The sequence below is a fragment of the Acomys russatus genome, chromosome 3, assembly GCF_903995435.1.
Source record: "Acomys russatus chromosome 3, mAcoRus1.1, whole genome shotgun sequence".
NCBI classification, from domain to species: Eukaryota; Metazoa; Chordata; class Mammalia; order Rodentia; family Muridae; genus Acomys; species Acomys russatus.
In genome coordinates this window covers 83,102,657-83,123,224 of record NC_067139.1, presented here as the reverse complement: position 1 = coordinate 83,123,224, position 20,568 = coordinate 83,102,657, and the positions used below count along the sequence as shown (strand labels likewise).

Genomic DNA, 20,568 nt, shown 5'->3' with positions numbered 1-20,568 from the left:
GACTCTCAAAATGGTTCCCAAGCCAAAGATGAGCTTGTTTCCATAGTCCACACAGCTTCAAACTCCTGTACAAAAACTGCACTTGAGCGTGAGTGTGGGCAGAGTCGGGTGGGGGAAGTGGGCGGGCTGGGGAGTGACTGGGTGCTTAAGACAAGGCACCCCTGCTCTGCACCTAGGGCTTGATGGTATTTGGCCAGAAAGCTAAAGACATTATACTAATTACAGAATTTTATAAATGCGAAACAGCCAATTGTATGTTGGAATTTGGCTCCCGTTTGCCCTTTGCTGCTTGGACTAGGATAAATGCTATAGTCCTCTCACGCTTCACTGTATCTTTTCTCTCGGGACATTTCTTGCCCTCTAGTCAGGATTTTCTTTCATCTCATGGATTCTATTAGATCGTTTTATTCTAAATTACTCACACTGCGGCGATGTCCTCCAGCTCCGACCCACAGCTGCCGCCTCCTCTTAAAAATCTCGGGAATGTTTGTTTGGAGGGTGAACTTGTTATGGCTTCAGCTTGGTGTTCGAATATTGAGCTGTGAGGTGGCTTAGAGGTGGTCTGTCCCCTCCTGAGTAATACATCCTTTTCTGAGTTGCTCTCGGTTGCATTTCCCCTGAGTTGCACCTTGAGACATTTCTCTGAATGTTTCTAGCAATCAGGGAGGGAGCAGGCTGACCATTACTGGGTCCCCAAGTCCCATGGCTTAGCTCTGCCACTGTCACTCTTCAGTCACTGTCATTGAATCCACCTGTCCCTGGATTCAGAGCTAGGAGACTATTAGACTATTTTCCTGCCAGGGAGAAGGAGAGAGAGAGAGAGAGAGAGAGAGAGAGAGAGAGAGAGAGAGAGAGAGAGAGAGAGAGAGAGAGAGAGAGAGAGAGAGAGAGAGAGAGAGAGAGAGAGAGCTGGCTGGAAGGTGATTGATTGACAGCATAAGTTTCATTGTAAGGGTCTGAGCCATACAAATCCTCAAGACTTGGCCTTCTAATTTCCAATGCAGAAAAACAGAGAGTGACTCTAGGAAACACGGTGGTTTAGACTGTTGGGAAAACCCCACATTGGAGAGGTCCTGTCCCGCTGGTGCTTGCTCCTTCAGGATAGTCTCTGCTTTGTGATGTTCTCTTTGGGAGCACGGTGAACATGTTTAAGCTTTGCGGCTTTTAACTCTAGGCAGGAGAACTTTGCCTCCTGTTTGCACATTTCTCTGTGGATACACAGCCTGTCTTTGTATCTGTCTGCTATCTTTATCTCTCATCTCAGAGTGTTTTCAGCAGTTAATTCTAGATTTCAATTTTGCACATCTAGGTGCCAAATAATATGCACCAGAGCCCACAGAGAGAGAAGGTGATTTTTTTTCCCCAAGGTTAAGCTCAGTGTTGTAGCTGTGAACCACCCACACGACTGTGTTGGCAGGTTGCCCTCAGAGGCAGTGGCCACACTGACAGGCTCCATTTGGGGGTAGGAGAGAACCTGGAATTTGCCCTAATTTTATTTCCCCTTGGGGTTCTGTGCTTCTCCTCCTACCTTGAGTACATCTGTCTCACCCAGAGTATCAGTGTTCATACCCTTCCCAACATCTTTGCCATCTGCACAAAGAGACACAGCACTGGACTGATTCTATAATACTGTTCTGCCAGGAGTTCTCTCTGTCTGCATCTCTCTGCCTCCTGCTTGTCTGTTTGATAGCTTATGTTCCCACCATTTCTTCCAAACACTTTCAGTCCCCAAAGTTAAAAAAACCATCACACAGGATAAAAGAGGAGATGCAGGCACTCCCAATTCTTGTGTCACCTTAGCTCATGATACCAGCAGCAAAAAGCAGAACTGTGAATCACATTTTCTAGTTATGAATTAGATATTCAAGGCTGCAGCTCCCCCAGAAAGCTCAGATGCTTGCCAGTCACCTCTCTCTATCAGCAATGAAAAAAAAAAGAGCAAGGCGGTTTCCCAAGCCTGTAGAGTCCAGTTTGATCCTTAAAATCTAACAGGCTGGTTTCCTGACTAAGGGTGAAGTACTTACTGGGTTTAATGGTGAGTCTGGTTCCAGTCCCAAAAGTTAATTTCTCATTTCTATAGTTGGCACAGTGTGCCAAACCATTACAAAATCCCCCGTGCCAACGCTGTAAGCTTCCTGCAAGCCCTCACTGTGTTTCTTCTGAGCCTGCTCCCTCCAACACGTCCACAACATCAAAGGCGCCGGCGACTTTCCTAACGTTGCCTGGTGCATCCACCCAGACAACAGGCTGTCATCGGGAAAGCATGGCAGGTGACATTCTGCTAAATTTGTCTTTAGAGAGGACAAGACCCCCCTTTTCTGTTTGTGCCTACACCTAAGCTCAGATACAAGCCAGGGGACCCCTGCGATGCTTCTCACGCCCCCATACCTCCCCATATTGCAGTTTTCTCTTGCTCTCCCACGACCTCTGTCCCTCTTCCCTGTTGGGTCATCCTGTCATCCTCTGCTCTGGAAGTGTGTACTATGGTGATGTCTCTGAACATTGAAACCTTGAGACGTGAGCAAAAAGGGAGCACGATTGCTGCAGATATCCACTGTCTGTTCCCCTCTTCACAGGAACCTGCCCTGGCACAATCATCCTTGGGGAAGGCCAGGGGCCCTTGCAATGTTCCAGAGAACATTCTACCCAGCATCAGGGGAACCCAGGAGCAAACTTTTGATAGCTCCTTCTGCCGCCTCAAGATTCTACATGCAGTGATGAATTTTGTTTTGTTTTGTTTTACTTACTTGGGATGACAGTCAAACTTGTCCCTCTCCCAAAATAGACGTTCTGGTAACCCGTGTTCCACTGTGACAGGAACTTCAACAAAAACCAGCAGAAGACAGAGCTAGAATCTACACCTGGGCCCCCCATGTGGGCACGTGGGGAGCAACAGGCTGGCTGTCACTTTCCCTCTGAGGACACTTGGCAAGGGCATTAGTAAGAAGTTCCAGGGTGTAACGTACCTGCGACCCTGTGTGGCTGCAAGGCGGCTTCCTCTTGGGAGGGGATCAGAAGGACAGCTAATATGCTGTGTGTGTGTGTGTGTGTGTGTGTGTGTGTGTGTGTGTGTGTGTGTGTGTTGCTGTCTAACGTAGGTGCAGACCATTTGTTTTATGCTTTGGGTATTTAAGTTCTCTTAAGACCTTACTATGATCATATTATTTGAGACACATTTTAACTAGGAATTCTTTATGAAATCTCTTCACGCTGGGGAGGACTTTCCTTCTTCATTAAACTTCTGGTACAATCTAGTCTCTCTTGGTTAACCTAGACTGAAGCTAAGGCCACGCTGCTCCACCCGATCCTGCCTCACTTCTCAGACACCTCAACTGTTCCGTGTCCACCATCCTCTCACACATCTCCCTCATCTCACATACATGGTGAGACTGTGGTAGGAGACCACAGGTGGCTTTCAAGGCCCGTACCCTCCGTAGCACCTTTTAAGGACTAAACCTACATTTGTTAATCTTTGACCTCCTTTTTTTTTCCTGGTCAAAGGTAATAGACCTCAATTTCTTCAGCTTTGTGTCCTCGCCCATGCTGCCACCGACCTCCATGCCTGTGACTATGAACCCACCGCGCTCTACAGCAATGGTTCTCAACTTGTGGGTCGTGACCCCCTTGGGGGGGTTGAATGACCCTTTTACAGGGGTTACATATCAGATGTTCTGCATATCAGACATTTACATTACAATCTATAACAGTAGCAAAATTACAGTTATGAAGTAGCAGTGAAGATACATGCATGGTTGGGGGTTTACTGCAACACAAGGAGCTGTAGGAAAGGGTCACGGTAGGCAAACTTACTTGGATGGACTGATAGGGATGTCCCCTGCCCAAACTCCAGCTTGCTGTAGGAGCTGCTGGTACACAGCAAATCTGCCCTTTACAATAACTGGCAGGTGACTCTTACAAAGCAAAGATCTTAGCTTTTTTTGTGATACAACTTCAAAAGGCATCTCAGGTCCTGTTTGGTCTATGAGATCTGATGAGGAGACACAGTTTTGAACAGACTCATTTGGGGGTAGGGTAACAGGACGCCTTCTAGGTGTATACGGTTCTCCTAGGCATCATTAGAACCTCTGGCATAGTGCAGGATTTAAAAGGCGCCATTGGGCTCCCTTGTCTCCTTCCATCTGTGATGTCTGTGAGTCCTCCGGTCTACAGTATTTCCATCCATGTCTCACTTCCATCTCCATGCTAGCCTGGTGACACCAGAGGGGTTCACCAGCACATTGTGATTAGAGGGCTAGAAATGCCAGGCTCTCCAAAGCTGAGATCTGGACTCCGCCGCACCTTACCTCTGTCAATATGTTGTTCTCATTTGTCTGGCTAATGAAGAGCTGACCTTTCTAAGGGGATGCGTTTTTGCTGAAGTGACAGCTGCTAGAGAGTTAACAACAAAGGCCGAGCTCCGGAGGCACTCTTGGCCTTTCACACCCCTTTGGCATATTTCAGTCAATTGGATCCTGAGCTAAAATGTCAAACTCTCAGTGTTGACGCTCACTCCTGAGCTTGGGGAAAACAACAACAACAACAACAACAACAACAACAACAACAACAACAACAACAACATGAGCAAACGGGTGTAACTCAGACTCTGATCATTAGAACCAGGCTCTACTAGGAAATATCTTTCACGTCCTCAGAGCAGGGTTGGTAACAGCCTCATTCCACACCCACCTGGTGTGAATCTATGCTCCTAAGGTCGGATAAAAAGAGTGGTGTCAGATATGTCCTTCACACACTCACAGAATCTGTACTGCACTCTCTGCCTGCTGGTTGAACACAGGGCTGGCCATGGGTCTCTTTGTGGGAAGACACTGTCCCCGGTGGAGATCCTGGGACAGCAGCTCTAGTGACGACACCTTTCTCTTTGATACCCACCTCCTGATTCAGTCCCACCAAACTCCACAGACATGCCCATTTCTGCCCTTTAACTGTTTCCTCTCCTGCTCACCACGCATTGGATTTATTGTTTCTAAGCCTCCACAGTCTCTAAGCTCCAGGCTGTCTTTAATTCATGTCTGTTTGGCTCCCTTAGGATCCCTACAAGGAAGATCTAAAAGGCCTGAAGTGGCAAAGTAAAGAAAGACATGTGAGGGGACACTGAGTTGGGCCTCTTCAGCTTGTGCCTTTTTTTTCTGCATACCAGCTTCGACTCACTGTCACACATCTCTCTGCAGTGGGGGAGAGGGAGGCTTTACAACAGACGACAGAAGAAATTTTATGCGTCTTAAAAAATAGTTGTATTCCTCTCTCCTCCCAGCGGAATCCAGCTGCAAACACACCAGAGCCCCGAGTCTTCTTCTCTGCTCTAATTATGAGGAAGGCTACAAGTTACCCTGAGAAGAAAGGTTTTAAGCCATGGACCTGATGGTCTGGAATTAATTGTAAATTTTTTGCCTGTGGTTTTGGAGATAGAAAATGAACATAGTTATTACTTCTGTCTGTCCATATCCCCCCCTCCCTCGGAGTTTTGCATCTATAGACGAAGTTGGATACATGCAAGGAACATAGAGGGATTCGACATGAGCCCTTGCAGTCCCATCCAGTTTCTGTTTTTCCTTTTCTGCTTCATTTCAAACCCTTCGGCTGAAGATGACACATCTAGTCACACTCTGCTCTGGCTGTCTCTCCCCACTGTAGAAGGCACCAGCGGAGTCGGACTTAGCTGTGCTACGAAGAACTTGAGATTGCTATAAGGGAGACCTTTCTCATAGGGAATTCTGGGAAAACTCAAGATGGGTTGCTCAGGAGTCATTTGGAAAAGGGTTCGCCTCCCCCTAAAATTAAGAGCCTCACTTCCGGAGAAGGCTCTGAGAAAGGTAGATTCTAGCTTTTCAAGGTCAAGATCAGCTTCATTCTCACAAGGGGAAGAGAACTAGTGAGACTGAAGGTGACCTGAAGGTGACAAAAGACCTTGAACATCATCAGGTTACTTAAGCAAAGCTGGCCTCCTAAGCAACACACAATTCTTCTAAACCCGATAGCAAGGATTACACGTCAGAGTTCCCATAGTGCTGCCGTGTCCTTTTTCACTTACTTGCATGGACCCTAAGGAGGGTCCCTTGTCCAAACGTCAGCTTGCCAGTGGCAGCTCCAGTGTTAGCACTGTAATAGGGGCCTTTACAAAAACACTAGGTGGAACCCTGAGGCCCTCAGATGCCAGTCTGTTTTAATTCGGGTGGGGGGGGAGGGCGGAAAAACTCACCCAGAAAGGCCTAGGCCTGTGAGGCTGAGTATGGTTCTCTGAAGGTCAGGGGCCACTTGGGTTTTTGGAGACGCTGGCCGGCGGTACCCAGGCTCCCTCTGACTTCAGAACAAGGCTTCCTGATTTCTCACGTTCACTGTCTGTCTTCTAAAGGTCTCATTTCCATTTTACAGCATGATTTTCAGGACAATTTCTCTATTCGGTTTTCAAGGCATGTCCTTCCCTCCCCCTCGAGGTGTCACACATTTCTGATGACAATGAATTGATTACAAGGAGACAGGAGGATACTGTTCCACCATTTGGAGGCTGACTAGAATTAGATGAGGGTTAGACTCCAGCCGCGGGAAACACTGCCTCCCCGGCTCCCTTCTTGCCCTAGCACAGGAGAGGGAAGTGATGAGCACGTGAACTGAGCCTCCACACAGCATAGCTTTCTGTTAGTCTTGAGCTGACGAAGGGGAAGCAGCAGCTCACAGCAAATGCTTACCTCTGGGCCTTATTATCCCAATTAACGATCTGTTAATATAATTAGCTGCTTTGGGACACCTCTCAATCTTGGAAAGATCTGGTGATCCTGCAATCTCAGTAGAGATGTGCAACCTTACCCAGCAGGCCTGGCACTACAGTGGAGAAATTAAAAGATGTCCCCATGGAAACATTACTGGGTAGTTACTTGGGATAGGTGTAAATTTCATCCCTTGACCAAATGAATTCCCTAGTACTGACAGTCATAATCATAGGAATCTGGGCAGGGGATCTCTGATGGATCACACACACACACACACACACACACACACACACACACACACACACACACACACACACACACACACCCCTAAAGCAAAATTCACATGGTTTTATATTATGACATATTTTAGTCCTTCAATTCAACTTGACTTTTAAACTGCTAAACTTTCTTTTTTTTTTTTAACTAAGTTTACGGTAGCATCTCTACTCGCCTCTTTAAGCAATTACTTATTGGCAAAGAGTTAGAGTTTGAGCTTGCGCGTGGAGAAAGGGGCTAAGGAGTAGTGTCTGCTTTGAGGAGAGCAGTCAGGGGCTTGTGCAGGCCTTCCCATCTATTTACTGTCTGACACCCCCTCCTATTAACCCCACTGAACAGAAGTCAAATGGAATGATTGCTCTTAGCCGAAGCCCTCAGATGTGTGGGCACCTAAGTGCTGCTATGGCGATAATCTGTGTTTTTCAGACAGGAGGAACAGGATTTCATAGGCAAAGAAAGGGCCAACTGCATAGGAGACTTCACATGCAGTTACCGTCCAGGGTGCCTGAAGGGTGCTCGCCCACACGGCTCTTCTTCTTCTTCTTCTTCTTTTTTTTTTCTTCATCGTTAGATTAGTTTTTTTTTTTTCTTCATAGTTAGATTAGTTTACCGATACTTTAAAGCCCGGAGGTTCTTATACCTTTCAGGCTCCGGAAGCCAATGAAGGGCTGCGAGGGTGTCTTAGCTTCTCCATCCTGGAAAACCCACCACAGAATTCTGCCCTAATGCATTTCTTCAAGACACCAAATGTTAGTCCCTACTGCCTGGCCCCCAGCCTGTGTGCTCGCCCAGGAGTCCTGCTCTGAGAAGCACTGGACTGCTTGTGGTTTAACAGCACCAAGCCTGCTGTATGCTCTGCAGCCTGTAAGCTGTGTGACGACTCCTCAGGGCTGCATACGTCTTAGCCCAATTCATTCACTAGTGTCCCTTTCCTGGATCGTTGCCTGGATCTTTCGCAACATCCCCACCCCGGCGTGGCTCTTCCCTTGATCACAGAAGACAGCCGAATAAGTGAAAACAGGGATCTATCTGGCTTTTATGCAGTGTCCAGGGCACTCGGCTTCCATCAGAAAGGAGACTCGCGCCTTTCAAAGTTTTTTCTATTTTTACTTTAGTTGGATTTTGGAACAGGTCAGTCTTGAAGTATATTCTCTAAATCCACCAGCAGCAAAGGTTTTTTTTTTTTTTTTTTTTTTTTTTTTTTTTTTTTAAAGTGTCAATAGCAACCACAGTGAGTTTTCCAGAAGAAAACTTAACTGTTTCAGTGCACACACGTCCTAACTAGGGAGGGGGCAGGAGCATATGTGAAGCCATGGCAACAGCTCTGCTTTGCTCTCAGAGCTGGGAGGACAGATTCCTCCCGTCTCAGGTAAACTCAGCCTCAGCCTGATTCATTAATTTTGTTACCAAGAAAATATAAGGGGTTAAATGCTCTGCCCCAGGGAACCAGACAGTCTCTGCTATAGAGAGTTGGATCTCAAGTACTCCAGTAGGAACTGAGACCTGCTTCTTTAAGAGAAAGAGTGGCCGGGCCTTTAATCCCAGCACTCCGGAGGCAGAGGCAGGCAGATTGCTGTGAGTTCAAGGCCAGCCTGGTCTAAAAAGTGAGTCCAGGATAGTCAAGGATACACAGAGAAACCCTGTCTCGAAAAACCAAGAGAGAGAGAGAGAGAGAGAGAGAGAGAGAGAGAGAGAGAGAGAGAGAGAGAAAAGGTAAAAGAAAAAATCGGGCTATAGAATTCCCATCACTACTTAATGAAATTACAGTGTCCCACCTTATTTGGGGGGGACATTTTATTATCTACATTATTTTTGGTTCACTAGATTTGCACAGTCACAGCATGCCAATTGCCTCCCAGTCTTTCTGGAAAATCCTTCCTGGCCTTAGCTGCAGCCCCTGGATCCTGAATTCAGTTTGCCCTCCCTGTACCAATGACTTCATTGGCGAGCGATTGGGATATTGTTGCCTGGAGGCAACTTAATCTTTGTACAGTGACACTGGGGACCACCTCTCCATGGTCTCCATGGGGACCACTCAGATTAAAAAGCCGAGCTGGGATGCTTTGGTGGGGTAGGAGGATGTCCTCTTTTGCTCTTCCCGTAAGACTTACTTGGATTCACAGTTAAGAGTGTTCCTTTCCCAAATGTCAGTTTGTAGCTGCTGCCTCCACTGTTCCCACAGCCTGGGGAGGCTTTACAAAAACAGGAACCGGGGCTGCTCTCACCCTGCAGCACACTATGGGATAAGTCTAGGAGGGGCACAGCATGCAAGACCTGGGCTCCTAGAGGCCAGTGAAGGACTGTGATCCATAAGCCTGAGTACCCGTATCTTTAGGTCTTAAATTAAAATTTTAATTGCTATTTTTATGACTAAGCTGCCTTCTTCATTTGGGTAAGCCATTTCTTTCTCTTTCTTCCTAATTGTTTTCTCCTGCTTGGTGCTCATGCAGTTTCTAGTTTATTGCACTTTTGGGCTCACTATTTCTCTGCCGTTTATTGGAATTGCTTATAATCAATTCATCGGTTTTCTGGTCCATAGGAAACGGATTTCAGAAGAGAAAGAGGACCAGGGACACACGTACAGGGTGAGGCTGCGGGCTTTCCTCACCCTTCCTCGTCTGCTTCACCAGAGGAGTAGGCAAACCACGTATGTGACTCTCCAGCAGCTTGGAGGACACAGCCTACATTGATGGCTGTAGAGCTCTATAAGCAGCTTTGGCCTCCATATTCACTCGGGTCAGGCTGTCCCTTGCCAAACACTAGCTTCTAGAAGCCACTCTGGGAGCTGTGCTTTACAGAGCTTGTATACAAACTGTGCAGCCAAGCCTCTTTCCTCTCTGTTGAAGGAGCCAGGCCAGGGTTCTAGCACTCAAGGCGGCTGTGGAGAATGGCTGGGGTCTCACACACCGGAGAGGGATATGTCTGCATCTGCTCGCCTGTGCTCACATTGTCCTTCACCAAGTCTCCCTTCCCAGTTGTAGACGTATCCCAGACATTTCAGTTTCTCTGTCAGACAGCTAACAACTTTATTTCTTTCCCTTCATGGATTTAAACTTTTCCCCCTCTCACCCTTCATCAATCCTTTACAGAGCTTTCCCTGAAACAGCTGGATTAAAAGAATCTTTACACTTAAGAGTTAGGCAGGCTTCCTACTTAACGTTTCTGGACTGACCCTTGGGCCTCCTCTTCAGCGGCTCAGTGTGTCATGTCACTCTAAGACAGGAAAGGTTAAAGGCACATGAGGAGCCAGGGAGAAAAGCCTGTTCCCAGAATTCCTCTTGGTTCTCTGTGCTTAGGTGGATTTTATTCCTGAACACCCCCCTCCCCCCAACACACAGCCAAGCCATTGTTAGGGTTGTCACTAACGGGGAGCTATCCTCAAAGCCAATCCCAGAGGACCCTTCCCACGTGCCCTCTAGTCTTGAAACAAGGCATGAGATGCCCTTCTTCACTCGGTCCCTAGTTGTGCAATGTGAGAGGATTAGGAGATGACCGCTTGCCTCTCCCCCTCTCCCCCTCTCCCCTGCTCCTCCTGAGCCCTCTTTGATCATTTCAAACTATTTATAGAAATACCCCTTCAGGTCAGAGAAATGTGCTAAGTTTCTAATCGCTTCCTCATCTTTCTTGCTATCTATTTACCGCAGTCATATATTTACAATCTAAATTTCCATTTCATCTCCATCTCAGGAACTCCCTAATGCACTTTTCTATTACTTCCAGAACACTGTGCAGAATGACAAACTACCAAAACAAAACCAATCCCAAGGACGTTTTAGGGTGAGAGACTGACATTTCTGCTCAAGACGGGTCTGGGATGAACATTAGCCCGACTGTTCCCGGCATAGGCGGTCCAGGCAACAAGGCTTGCAGGATTGACAGGCTATGTCTAAGGAGCTATCTACTGAGCATCATTCCCTGGGATTAATTTGGATTTCCTCTCTAATCTAATTCTCAAATGTCAGTTTCCTATCAGTTTTTTTTTTTAGACCTCCTCTGGCAGGGGGAGCTTAAGGTAGATCTCAGGGATTTTTTTTGAACCTCAACTGATATTTCATCTTCACGCACATCCCAAATAAAAGGAAGCGAAAGGAAGGAGACTATAGCACTATTGGGAAAATATCTGAAACAGTTCCTTGGGAAGCATGAGAATTACAAACAACATGCATGTATGCATCTATTCTGATTACATGTCTAGTGTTTGGAGAGCTCTAAATAGCCAAGCCAGTCTGGAAATGTAACATTTGACAGGCCTGCACCTTGAGCCCTGTAAACCACTGGACACCCGGGCCAGCATGGAAATGGTTTTAGGCACGAGGGACGTCAGGAAGGGCGAGGGGAGGCAACGGAACAGTTACAAGGACATTCTAATTCCGGCCTTTCTAACGTGGATAGTAACTTAGCCATGCCACTTGCCTTTACTTTGAGATGCCCAGTTCAGAAGCTGGTATTTTGGAATTATGAGGCAGCGTTAACCCTAGATAATTGTTTAGAATGAGCTTCCATTGGTGTAGACAATAGAAATTGTCTCACAAAGCAAAAATTTCAACGACACTGAGGTTCATTGAAGTTAGGTTTGTTTTTTAGAATGGTGAGGCAGCATCGAAAACATTCCTCTGGGCCTTGTGGGATGAAGAGGAGCGCTATTAATGTGCAAGGCCTAAGAATCCGTGCTCTGTGGCCAGCACGCCAGCAAGAGTATGGAAGTGAGGGAGTACCGAAAGGGTCTCCTCGGATGCACAGACCTCAGTCCAGGCAAGGATGCCAGCATTCCAGGAGGACCCAGCTAGAGCACGGCCGTGAGCATCACCCAGGGGTGTAGTTTCAGAGCTCACGGTCTTCCTGACTCCTTCGTAATTTGCTTTGAAAGTTACCTCTACTGTAAATGTAAGTGCCAAAGCATCTTGCGGAATGGTGCCTGACTTAACTAGCTTCGCTCTAAGACTTTGCATTAAAGAGTCCAGATAGCTCATTTCTTAACTGTGCCCACATGGAAGCCTTGGCTGGTCAAGGACATAAGAGGAAGATGGTTGTTCAGTGACCAACATGCACCTCACTGTGTCCACTTCGGGCAGGCTGCTTGTGGTCCTACCACCATTGCCTTGAGTCCAGCCTGTGCTCACCTCTCTTTCCTTCCTTTCTGCAAGCGTTTTGTTCCCGAATACTAACACTTCAATTCAGCAGCCATTAGTCAGACACTACCCCCTTAACAGAAGCAGACTTAACATTTCCAAGTGCTTGAAGGTGTTGACCTCAGTCTTAAAGGCTCCCTTGTTAGGGGCTGACCACAGTGCCCTCGTGATCAGATAGCAACCCTGGTGAAAGACGCGAGTAAGCGGGTAACTCAGTTGTTCCTCATTGAGTTTTTAAAAGGTGATGCCTTATGTTTAAAAACAAACAACTGTCATCAAGTCATACCTGGTGTAACACTCAAAGTTGTTCCTTTTCCAAATGTCAGCTTATAGTCGCTTCCAGTAGTCACACAATGACACATGACTCTACAAAAAGCTAGTTTCCAAACTTCCCCCGGAGCTTCAGTGTTTTACTTGTTGGTCTAGAACCTTCCCTGATTAAGTCAGCATTGTATAACGGGGAGCAGCAGTTGGATTTGTGGACCCCTCAAAGCCTCCCTCTTTCTTGAGGTTATGGGCACTTTTCTGGGGACGTGTTAGCTCCCACCCCTACCCCTGCCTGCCTCGCAACACAGAAACCCAAACTCCCCTTCTCTCTCTACCATTTTACAAGAGAGAAAGACAGAAGCCCAAAGAGCCAGCTGATTTTTCTTTTAGTTCCATGGAAAATCCACGAGCTGAAATTCAAAAAAAATGATGGGTATACTAGCCCAGCTCCTAGTGCAGTGGTCCAGGGTTACTCTCCTCATGCCTCACAGGTAAACAGCATGCGGGGGTCAACGGCAGTGTCCTGTGTGGTGAAGGAACACACCAGCCGTTCTTTGGATTGGAACAGTTAATGAGACTGCTGTGGTGTGGACTTGGGTTATAAGACAGAGGAATAGAAAAATTTGCATAGCAGGGTTCCAGGGTAAAATTGGGATATTAGACATTAAAACTCACATAAAACAAACCAATAAATGATAAAATAAAAAGGAAGCTAAGAAAAAGGGAAAAAACTTACGTAAGCTTACTGTCAGTTTTATTCCTTTCCCAAAGATGAGCTTCTCAGATGCTCCTTGATTCACACACCCTCACACTGCTTTACAAATACTATCTAGATGTTTCTGCTAACTGCTAGGAGCCAGCTCTCAACTAAGTCTCCCAGGGAAAGGACAAAGGGAAAATGGTGCTGGGCAATCGGGCAGTTACACAGCTATTCCTGAATGGTACGATGGGAAATATTTGACTGTTCCTTTGCCTACGAATCTATAAGATGGCTGCCTTATTGGTTAAGCAGGCAATCAACACAATTGGTTGTCAGTTACTGTGAACTTGAAAGAGATCAAGGTTCTGGAGTCAGAGACTTGGGTTTGAAACCAAGGCCAAGTGCTTTAATTCGCTTTATCTCAGTTTCCCCATCCGTAACGAGGGAGACTGGCAACAGCTTGCCAACGCTGCCGTAGGAATTAGGAGCTTATGACTGGGTGGCAGTGATCCATCTGGTCAGTCGTGGGCTGCCTGTGAGACACACTTGTGTAGCACTGGTTTTTATACCTATGGAGGCAAAGCGCCCGTGGTGGCTTTTCCTCAGGCACATCCTCCCCACGAGTGAGCACTTATCCCGGGTATCTGAATGTCATAAATTAAGTTTCAAGTCCTTCCTTTCTTTCTTATTTATTTAATTTTATCCTTTTAGGGCTTTCCCCCTTCTGTGTCTGATCTTAATATATAGCCCTGGCTAGTCTGGAACTCACAATCTAGGCCACCCTGGTCTTGAACTTGCAGTGATCCTGCTGTCTCTGCCTCCCATGTACTGGGATTACAGGCGTGTACCACTATGCCCTGCTCTTCAGTTCTCTCTCTCATTGTGTGGACTTGATGAGATTACTTAGCCTCTCAAACGCCCCTAAACACAGGAGAAGTTGTCTTTAAAATGAGGTTTGTAGTAGCACTGAGCCCAGAGCCACATAAGTGTTAAGTGTGGTCATGTATAGGAAGTACATAGCTAGGGGTTAACAACCCCTCAGGATTTATCCTCCTCCACATCAGATGCGTTGGGCATCATCTTTTTATTTTTTTAAATAATGACCTAAAGGTTTGGAAGTCTGTGGGAGATTGTAGAATTATGGAGCTAGCTGTCTCTTCACCTGAAGACCAGCATGGCATTAAGGGCATAGATGAGATTCTAGACAGTTTGACAGGGAGGTTAGGGTAAGTGATTCTGTGGGAATTTGGACAAAGCTTTATCCACTTGCAGGGGGATCAGATTCTTTTTTTAAAAAATAATTTTTTTAAAACCTGACTGGACTTGAATTTTGACAGACATAGGGCAAGAAGCCGCCATCATTAGTTGGTGTAAAAATGATCTCAAAGCACATTTAGAAAGATGTTTAGATACTGCCCCACTTACTTAGACTCACTGTGAGCTTCGTTCCCTTCCCAAATGACAATGCAGAGCCACTGACTTGCTGGACACTGTGCTGAAAGGCTTTGCAAAAATACCCTTGCCATGGACTGAGTGAGCACAGCCCCTCAGAGTTTCCCAAGGATGAGGAGTGCCCCCCACTGTCAGGGTTTCAGAAGCGGAGTACCCTGGGGTGCCAGGGCTGAGACAGTGCCCAGAGATTTTCACTTGAAGACACGGGAGGCTTGCAAGCCAATTCTCTATTACAACCCATGGTGCAAAGCCATCTCATCACAGCACGCAAGCTCACCCGAGGTGAGTTCCTCTGGGAAATAAGTTAGCTGTGCAGAGTCAACGAATGGCCAGTGCTTGGAGGTTACGGTCATTTTCTGAAGGCAAGACTAGTGTTTTACACAGATTTTTGCCTTTCCTGCCCCTGCAGGGGGCTGCTTTTTTCTTCTGTTGACTGTTCAGTTGCTGCCCGCCCACCTCAGGGGTTGCGCCTGTTTCCCCCAGCTTCTCCCACCTCCAATGAGCACACGGTGATTTTTTAATCTCTTTTTGGAACCTGAAATTTTACTTTGGCTATCATTTGTTTACATGTATACCAGCAGTGGCCAGGCTGTGCTAAGGCTTGTGCTGTTTTCCTCTGTTGGGTCTGGGCTAGTGAGCGGTAAAGGTGTCTTGGCTTCGCCCTGGACCTTGGTATCCGCCTCCGCTGTGCGACCTGAGTGACTTCACTACACCCTGAGTTTCACTGTCCTTACCTGCAAAACTATAAAGCACTAGGAACCATTAAGGACTTTTTAAGTTGTTGAGTTTTTCGTTTGCTTCTCTGGATTTAATTTAATCAAAAATGCTGGACATGCACCCCCTTTACACCCGCCTCCCCCCCATCTAATTCTCCTCATCTCCTAAACAAAATCAAACAAAATTTTTAAAAAAAGGAAAAGTAGGTTTCTACTTAGCATACTGGGAAATGGTGTTTCCCAACCCCACCATCTGCCTTAGTATTTGATCTTCTTAGAAGTCTGAAGTCAGAATTTTGGAGCCAGATCCTCGGGGAGAGGTAGATTTTCCAAAAGAAACCCAGATAATTCAAAACCCAGCAAATAAACCTGACACCTTTGGTTTAAACACAGTTCTTTCTAAGCTTCATGCCCTCCAGTTGCAAATGTAGTTTTATCTCCTCCTCCTTTCCCCCCTTTAGGACCTTGAGTCTCAGACCCGTTAGGCTGACCTCCCAGCTTCCTCCCACTGGGTAAGGCAGCACACTGTGCAGCATGCTGCAGGCCTTCAGCCACTAGGTGCTCGTACTGAGGGCCGCTGAGGCTCCACCGAGCGAGGCTGGCTTGGCTGACAAGCTACAAGCTCCTTTCTAAAGTGGGGCTCCTTAGCATTTCTTTATAGAGTGCTGGGTCTTATTCCTTAGGGTGGGACAAAGACACCCATCTCTCAGACTCCAGCGACATTAAGTAGGAGCAGAGGCCAGCATCTTGAACTGTCACTGGAGGCCATCTCTCTTTTAATAGTGCCGCTCAAGGTGCAGGCTGTGAGAGAGACAGGCCAAGCATGTCAGGATGCTCTAGATTTCATCTGGGGTTTCACAAGGATCAGAGACTCTATTTCTGGAAGCTGTACCAGGCCACTTCTCGCCCATGCCGTTCTGTAGACGACAAGAAAGCAACTCTTGGTGCCTTAGCACTGACCCAGAGCAGAGAAGGAGAGTCCTGGGGGCCATCGAGTATATGAGTAGGTCAGACCTCTTTTTCTGCTACACAAAAACACGGAGTACTTCCTTGGGTACCAGGAGCCCAATGTCAGAAACACCATTCTGAAGACGTTTTCTCCCTGTGGACTTCGGCTTAGAAAAACATGCAACTGGGGTGATAACTGTACCCTACAAAGTAAGAAAACACGTGCTAGAGGCAGTAAGAAAGAACACTGTTGATTACCTGGTGTCGAAGGTCACCCGTGTGATGCACAGCTTTTTCCTGAAGCCATGTCACTCACAACCACAGTTAACTATGTCCTGGCTTCACGACAAAGTCCACTACTGTTTACCCACAAAACCTTTGTCTCCCTTGGGGCAATGACAATGTCTTCTCAGAAATGGGTCTGGATGATCCTTGGGAAAACTGTTCTTAAGAAGCATTTGTTAAGTTGAATTGTAGTAAAAATTCATACTTCATTATTATTCCTTAAGGAATGCTTCCAGTTTTCTGTAACAATTTTTAGGTAGATGAAAAAAAAAAAAAGTAATTCTGTCAGAGTTTCTGTTGCTGAGGTTCATGATTCTTCTGGTTGTGGCTCCAAAAATGCCAATATCCTATTAACTCGGGACCCACAGGAGCGAGTGCCTTTACAAAAACCTGCCGTGTCAACGTGGGTTCAAAGGCAATGGCTTTGCTCTTTCCTCATTAGAGAGAGATGCCCTCTGCTCCTCAGAGACTCCTGTTTTACTGAGAAAGGGTTGCCCTCCTTTCCTCTTTTGGAGAAGAAGTATCAGGGAGAAGGATCCACTTCAGGATGAAGATGATAAATAAGATTTCAAAAAGCTTAGCACACTAGGGCAGGTTTTTTTTCCTTTTCAAATTGATGGTTTCGCCAAAGGCTGTTCTCAGGAGTCTTCTCTCTCCCAGATGCAATAGTAACTGGATTTCGAGTTGACATCTGGACATGGGCCTTCAGGCTCTGATGAGTCACACACATCAAAGCAAGACATTCTGCTACCCTCCAACAGAGAAACATGCTTTCCTTTTTCCTCTTGGTGGGCAATGGGGGAACTTAAGCACCATGCACTCGGTGATACACTCAAGTCAGCACCACTGTTCTATTAAACAGGCACGCGTGGAATGAGAGAGAGTGAGAGAGAAGACCGAGAGAGAGAGAGAGAGCGAGGAGACGTGGGGAGAGCGAGCACGGAGAGACGGGGCAGCGAGGATGAGCGTGTGGAGCCGAGGAGAGAGCGAGGAGTGAGAGACGAGAGAGGAGACCCGGAAGGGATTGCCCAGACTAATGAGCTCCACTGGAAAATTAAACGACAAGGTCTACTTCATGATTCCTGTAGGTAGGCTTGAATCTCGCTAGGGACTAGAATTCAGGGACTTGGGTCCTGGCGGCGCTTTCTTTCGCTTCTCCCTGCATGTGGTCCAAGACGAAGCAGGACACTTTCCCTGACAATCTCGTCCCCAACCAGCAAACTTGCTACCCAGGGAATGGTTCTGTTTTGTTTTTCAAGACTTGATTTCTCTCACTGTAGCCCTGGTGTCCTGGACTCACTTTAGACCGGGCTGGCCTTGAATCCACAGCGATGCCACTCGCTCTGCCTCCCTGAGTGTTGCGGTGATCAAAGCAGGCGCCCACCTACCTGGCCAATTCTTTCCACATAGTAGATTTGGACGCCATGAAGAAGGACATGGACAAATGAGAACTAAGAAACTTCTTCAATTATTGTCTGAGGCTAAGGCAATTGCAATTTCCATGGGGATGCCCATGGAAACCAGGAAAAGGACAGATTGAAACAATTTGGCCCTTTACCAAAGGGAACCCAACCAGAGAGGCCTTTCTTGGTTTAGTCTTCCTGCGGAACTCGTGTTAGAGGGAAAAGAATGGATGCACGGATTGGACTGCAAACACACAATACGCATGTCCTGTATCCTCTTCTTCACTCCCACGCGTTGCCTACACTTGAAGGAAGAGCCCCCTTTCCCTCGAGTGTTGTTTAGACATGACCCAAGAATGCTTTTACCACGTGTGCTCAGGTAGCCCCTACCAACTGTCAGCTCTAGGTGGTAATAGTATGCAACATTTTGGCTGGTTGCTGATGAGAACAAAACGTGGAAGTAGATCCCACACGAAAGGTGGAGAACTCTGGCGTGGCAGGATTCAGTTACAGTCCCATTTGACGGGCATCTCTGATCTGATGGGCAAGATGCTCTTGGGATCCAGGCCACCCCCCAGAGATGGCCCATTAAGACTATTGTGGAGTGTCCCCCATCATCCTCTGATGGTTTCCACCTCAAAACCCAGCTTTATAGAGGGTAGCACTGGGGAAAATTCACGGTTAACTTCTTCGTCTGCTTTTATCCTGCCCAAAACCACAAGGTCTTCTCCCAAAAAGGAGGCTGTGCATGTCTCACCTGGGGATGCTCTTGGCCTTTTTTGTGTTGTTAACTTCCTGGTATCCATCGGGCCAAGTTTGTCTCCACAATTTTGGAATGGATAGATCTACCCCCGGAGGAGCAGTATGCTCAACTGTCTGGGACACTTGGCCCACCAAGCCACAGTTCTCGGACCCTCTAAAATTGCCCTTTTAGGACACGTTGCTTGTGGTAATCTCACAACTCTCGCTAGGTTCTGTATCCATCCAAATACAGCTGTCCGTCTTCTGAACTGTGGCATTTTAGCATTTCATTAGGCAAAATTCCTCTTCTCTGTGTCTTTGGCAGTTCACCATCTTATCCTTGGAGCTGTCTTCTTTTAGTGACTGGTGACGATTGGGCCCCTGGCCCAACACAGTAGGGCAGCTGTCAGTCTGGGGGAAGAAAGGGGAATGAGAAGAGCAGCTTTGAGATTGGTTTAGAAGGAGAGGAGTCGAAGCGTGTTTTCTTCTTGACCTACTTTTTTGTTGAGCCTACCGCAGAATATTTATGAGAGGACAGGCTAGTTACAGCAGCCAGAGGGGCCGCTGCAAAGGTCAAAAACACAAAGCCACCCAGCTCAAAGAACCTGGAGGCGGAAAGCAAGACATCTCTGTTTTATTAATTTAAATTTGTTCCTGTCCATTGGCTAGATCTGGGTTGGGGTTGTTCGATTTTTACTGCATGTATAGTCCATTGGCTGTTCATTAGTTTGAGCAGGACCCCTGGGCCCCGATTACCTGTATAATGTTCTTCTGTTAGATTTCTAGACCCTCTGGATCCTTCTATCTTCCCCCATTTCCCAAGCTTCTTCACTAAAGATCCCAATATGGATGTCCTTCCTCGTCCAACTTTTCCTGATAAGTGAAGACTTTCATTTGGACATTGTCCTGAGCTAGTGTTCCAGATATAAGTAGTCTATACCATTGACTCTTTTTGCTTCTGGGTTTAACTCACTCATTAAGATTCTTCCTGTAGTTCAATCCCATTTGTCCACAAATTTCAAAGAATTCCTTGTTTTTTAATAGCTGAGTAGTATTTCATAATGTAAATTGTCCCCAGTTCTTTATCCAATCTTGTACTGAGGGCACATTAGGCTGTTTCCCTGTTGCTGGCTTATATGAATTAAGGACCCGCTTATGACACAGGGTAGTGACTATGTCCCTGTTGTGTTGCTGGGCTCTTCTGGGATTATTCCAAGAGCGAGTGGAATAGTGGGTCTTGCAAGGAAGAGCCTATTCCCATTTTCTGAATAGCGTTAGCGAGATTTCACCGTGCTGTAACTAGTTTCATTCCCACAGTTGAGTGGAGAGTGGGGACTGACTTCACACGAACTCTGGTGCCCCCATATTTGACCATGTCCCCTGGATGGAGGCCTGGTGGCACCTCAGATGACGGCTAGCAGGTACCAAAGAAGAGACTTGTATCCCTATGAGAATTATTCAGGGGGGGAGGACGGTACCCCTCGGTCTTATAGTCATAGAGGACGAGAGAGTATGCAGGGGGAAAAGCGGGCGGGAGGGAAAGGGAGACGAAGGGCGGATACAAGGGATGGATGATAACTATTGAGATGTAACATATGAATGAATTATAAAAAAAGTGTTTCACTAATTAAAAAAAGTAAATTTGTTCTTTGACATTTCATGATTTTGTTCTATAGTGCATTCTGATTTTTGCCACCCTACTGTCTATTTCCCCCCTCCAGCCATCCTTTCTTCTGCTCCTATAGGCCTCTTACAGGGCATGGCCTTTTGTGTTTATGTTCCGTGACCTGCTGAGGCAGCTGGGGCTATCTGTGTGACTTGTTTATGGAGCTAACCAATGGAGCCTGCTAGGTGATGAAAGATAGCCCTCCCCCAATCGCACTTACCCAGACGGTCCACAGGGAGGCTAGGCCCAGGACGAGCTCC

At 46.8% G+C, this 20,568-nt stretch overlaps 1 gene segment (V, D, J or C); it reads right to left on the bottom strand.

The window, feature by feature from the left end:
* The window catches only part of LOC127186787 (T-cell receptor alpha chain C region-like), a 372,003-nt gene that overhangs the window by 53,430 nt on the left and 298,005 nt on the right, over nucleotides 1–20,568 (bottom strand). Inside the window, 1 exon segment of the C gene segment in view lies at nucleotides 9,113–9,184. Within this exon segment, the coding sequence occupies nucleotides 9,113–9,184 (72 nt within the window).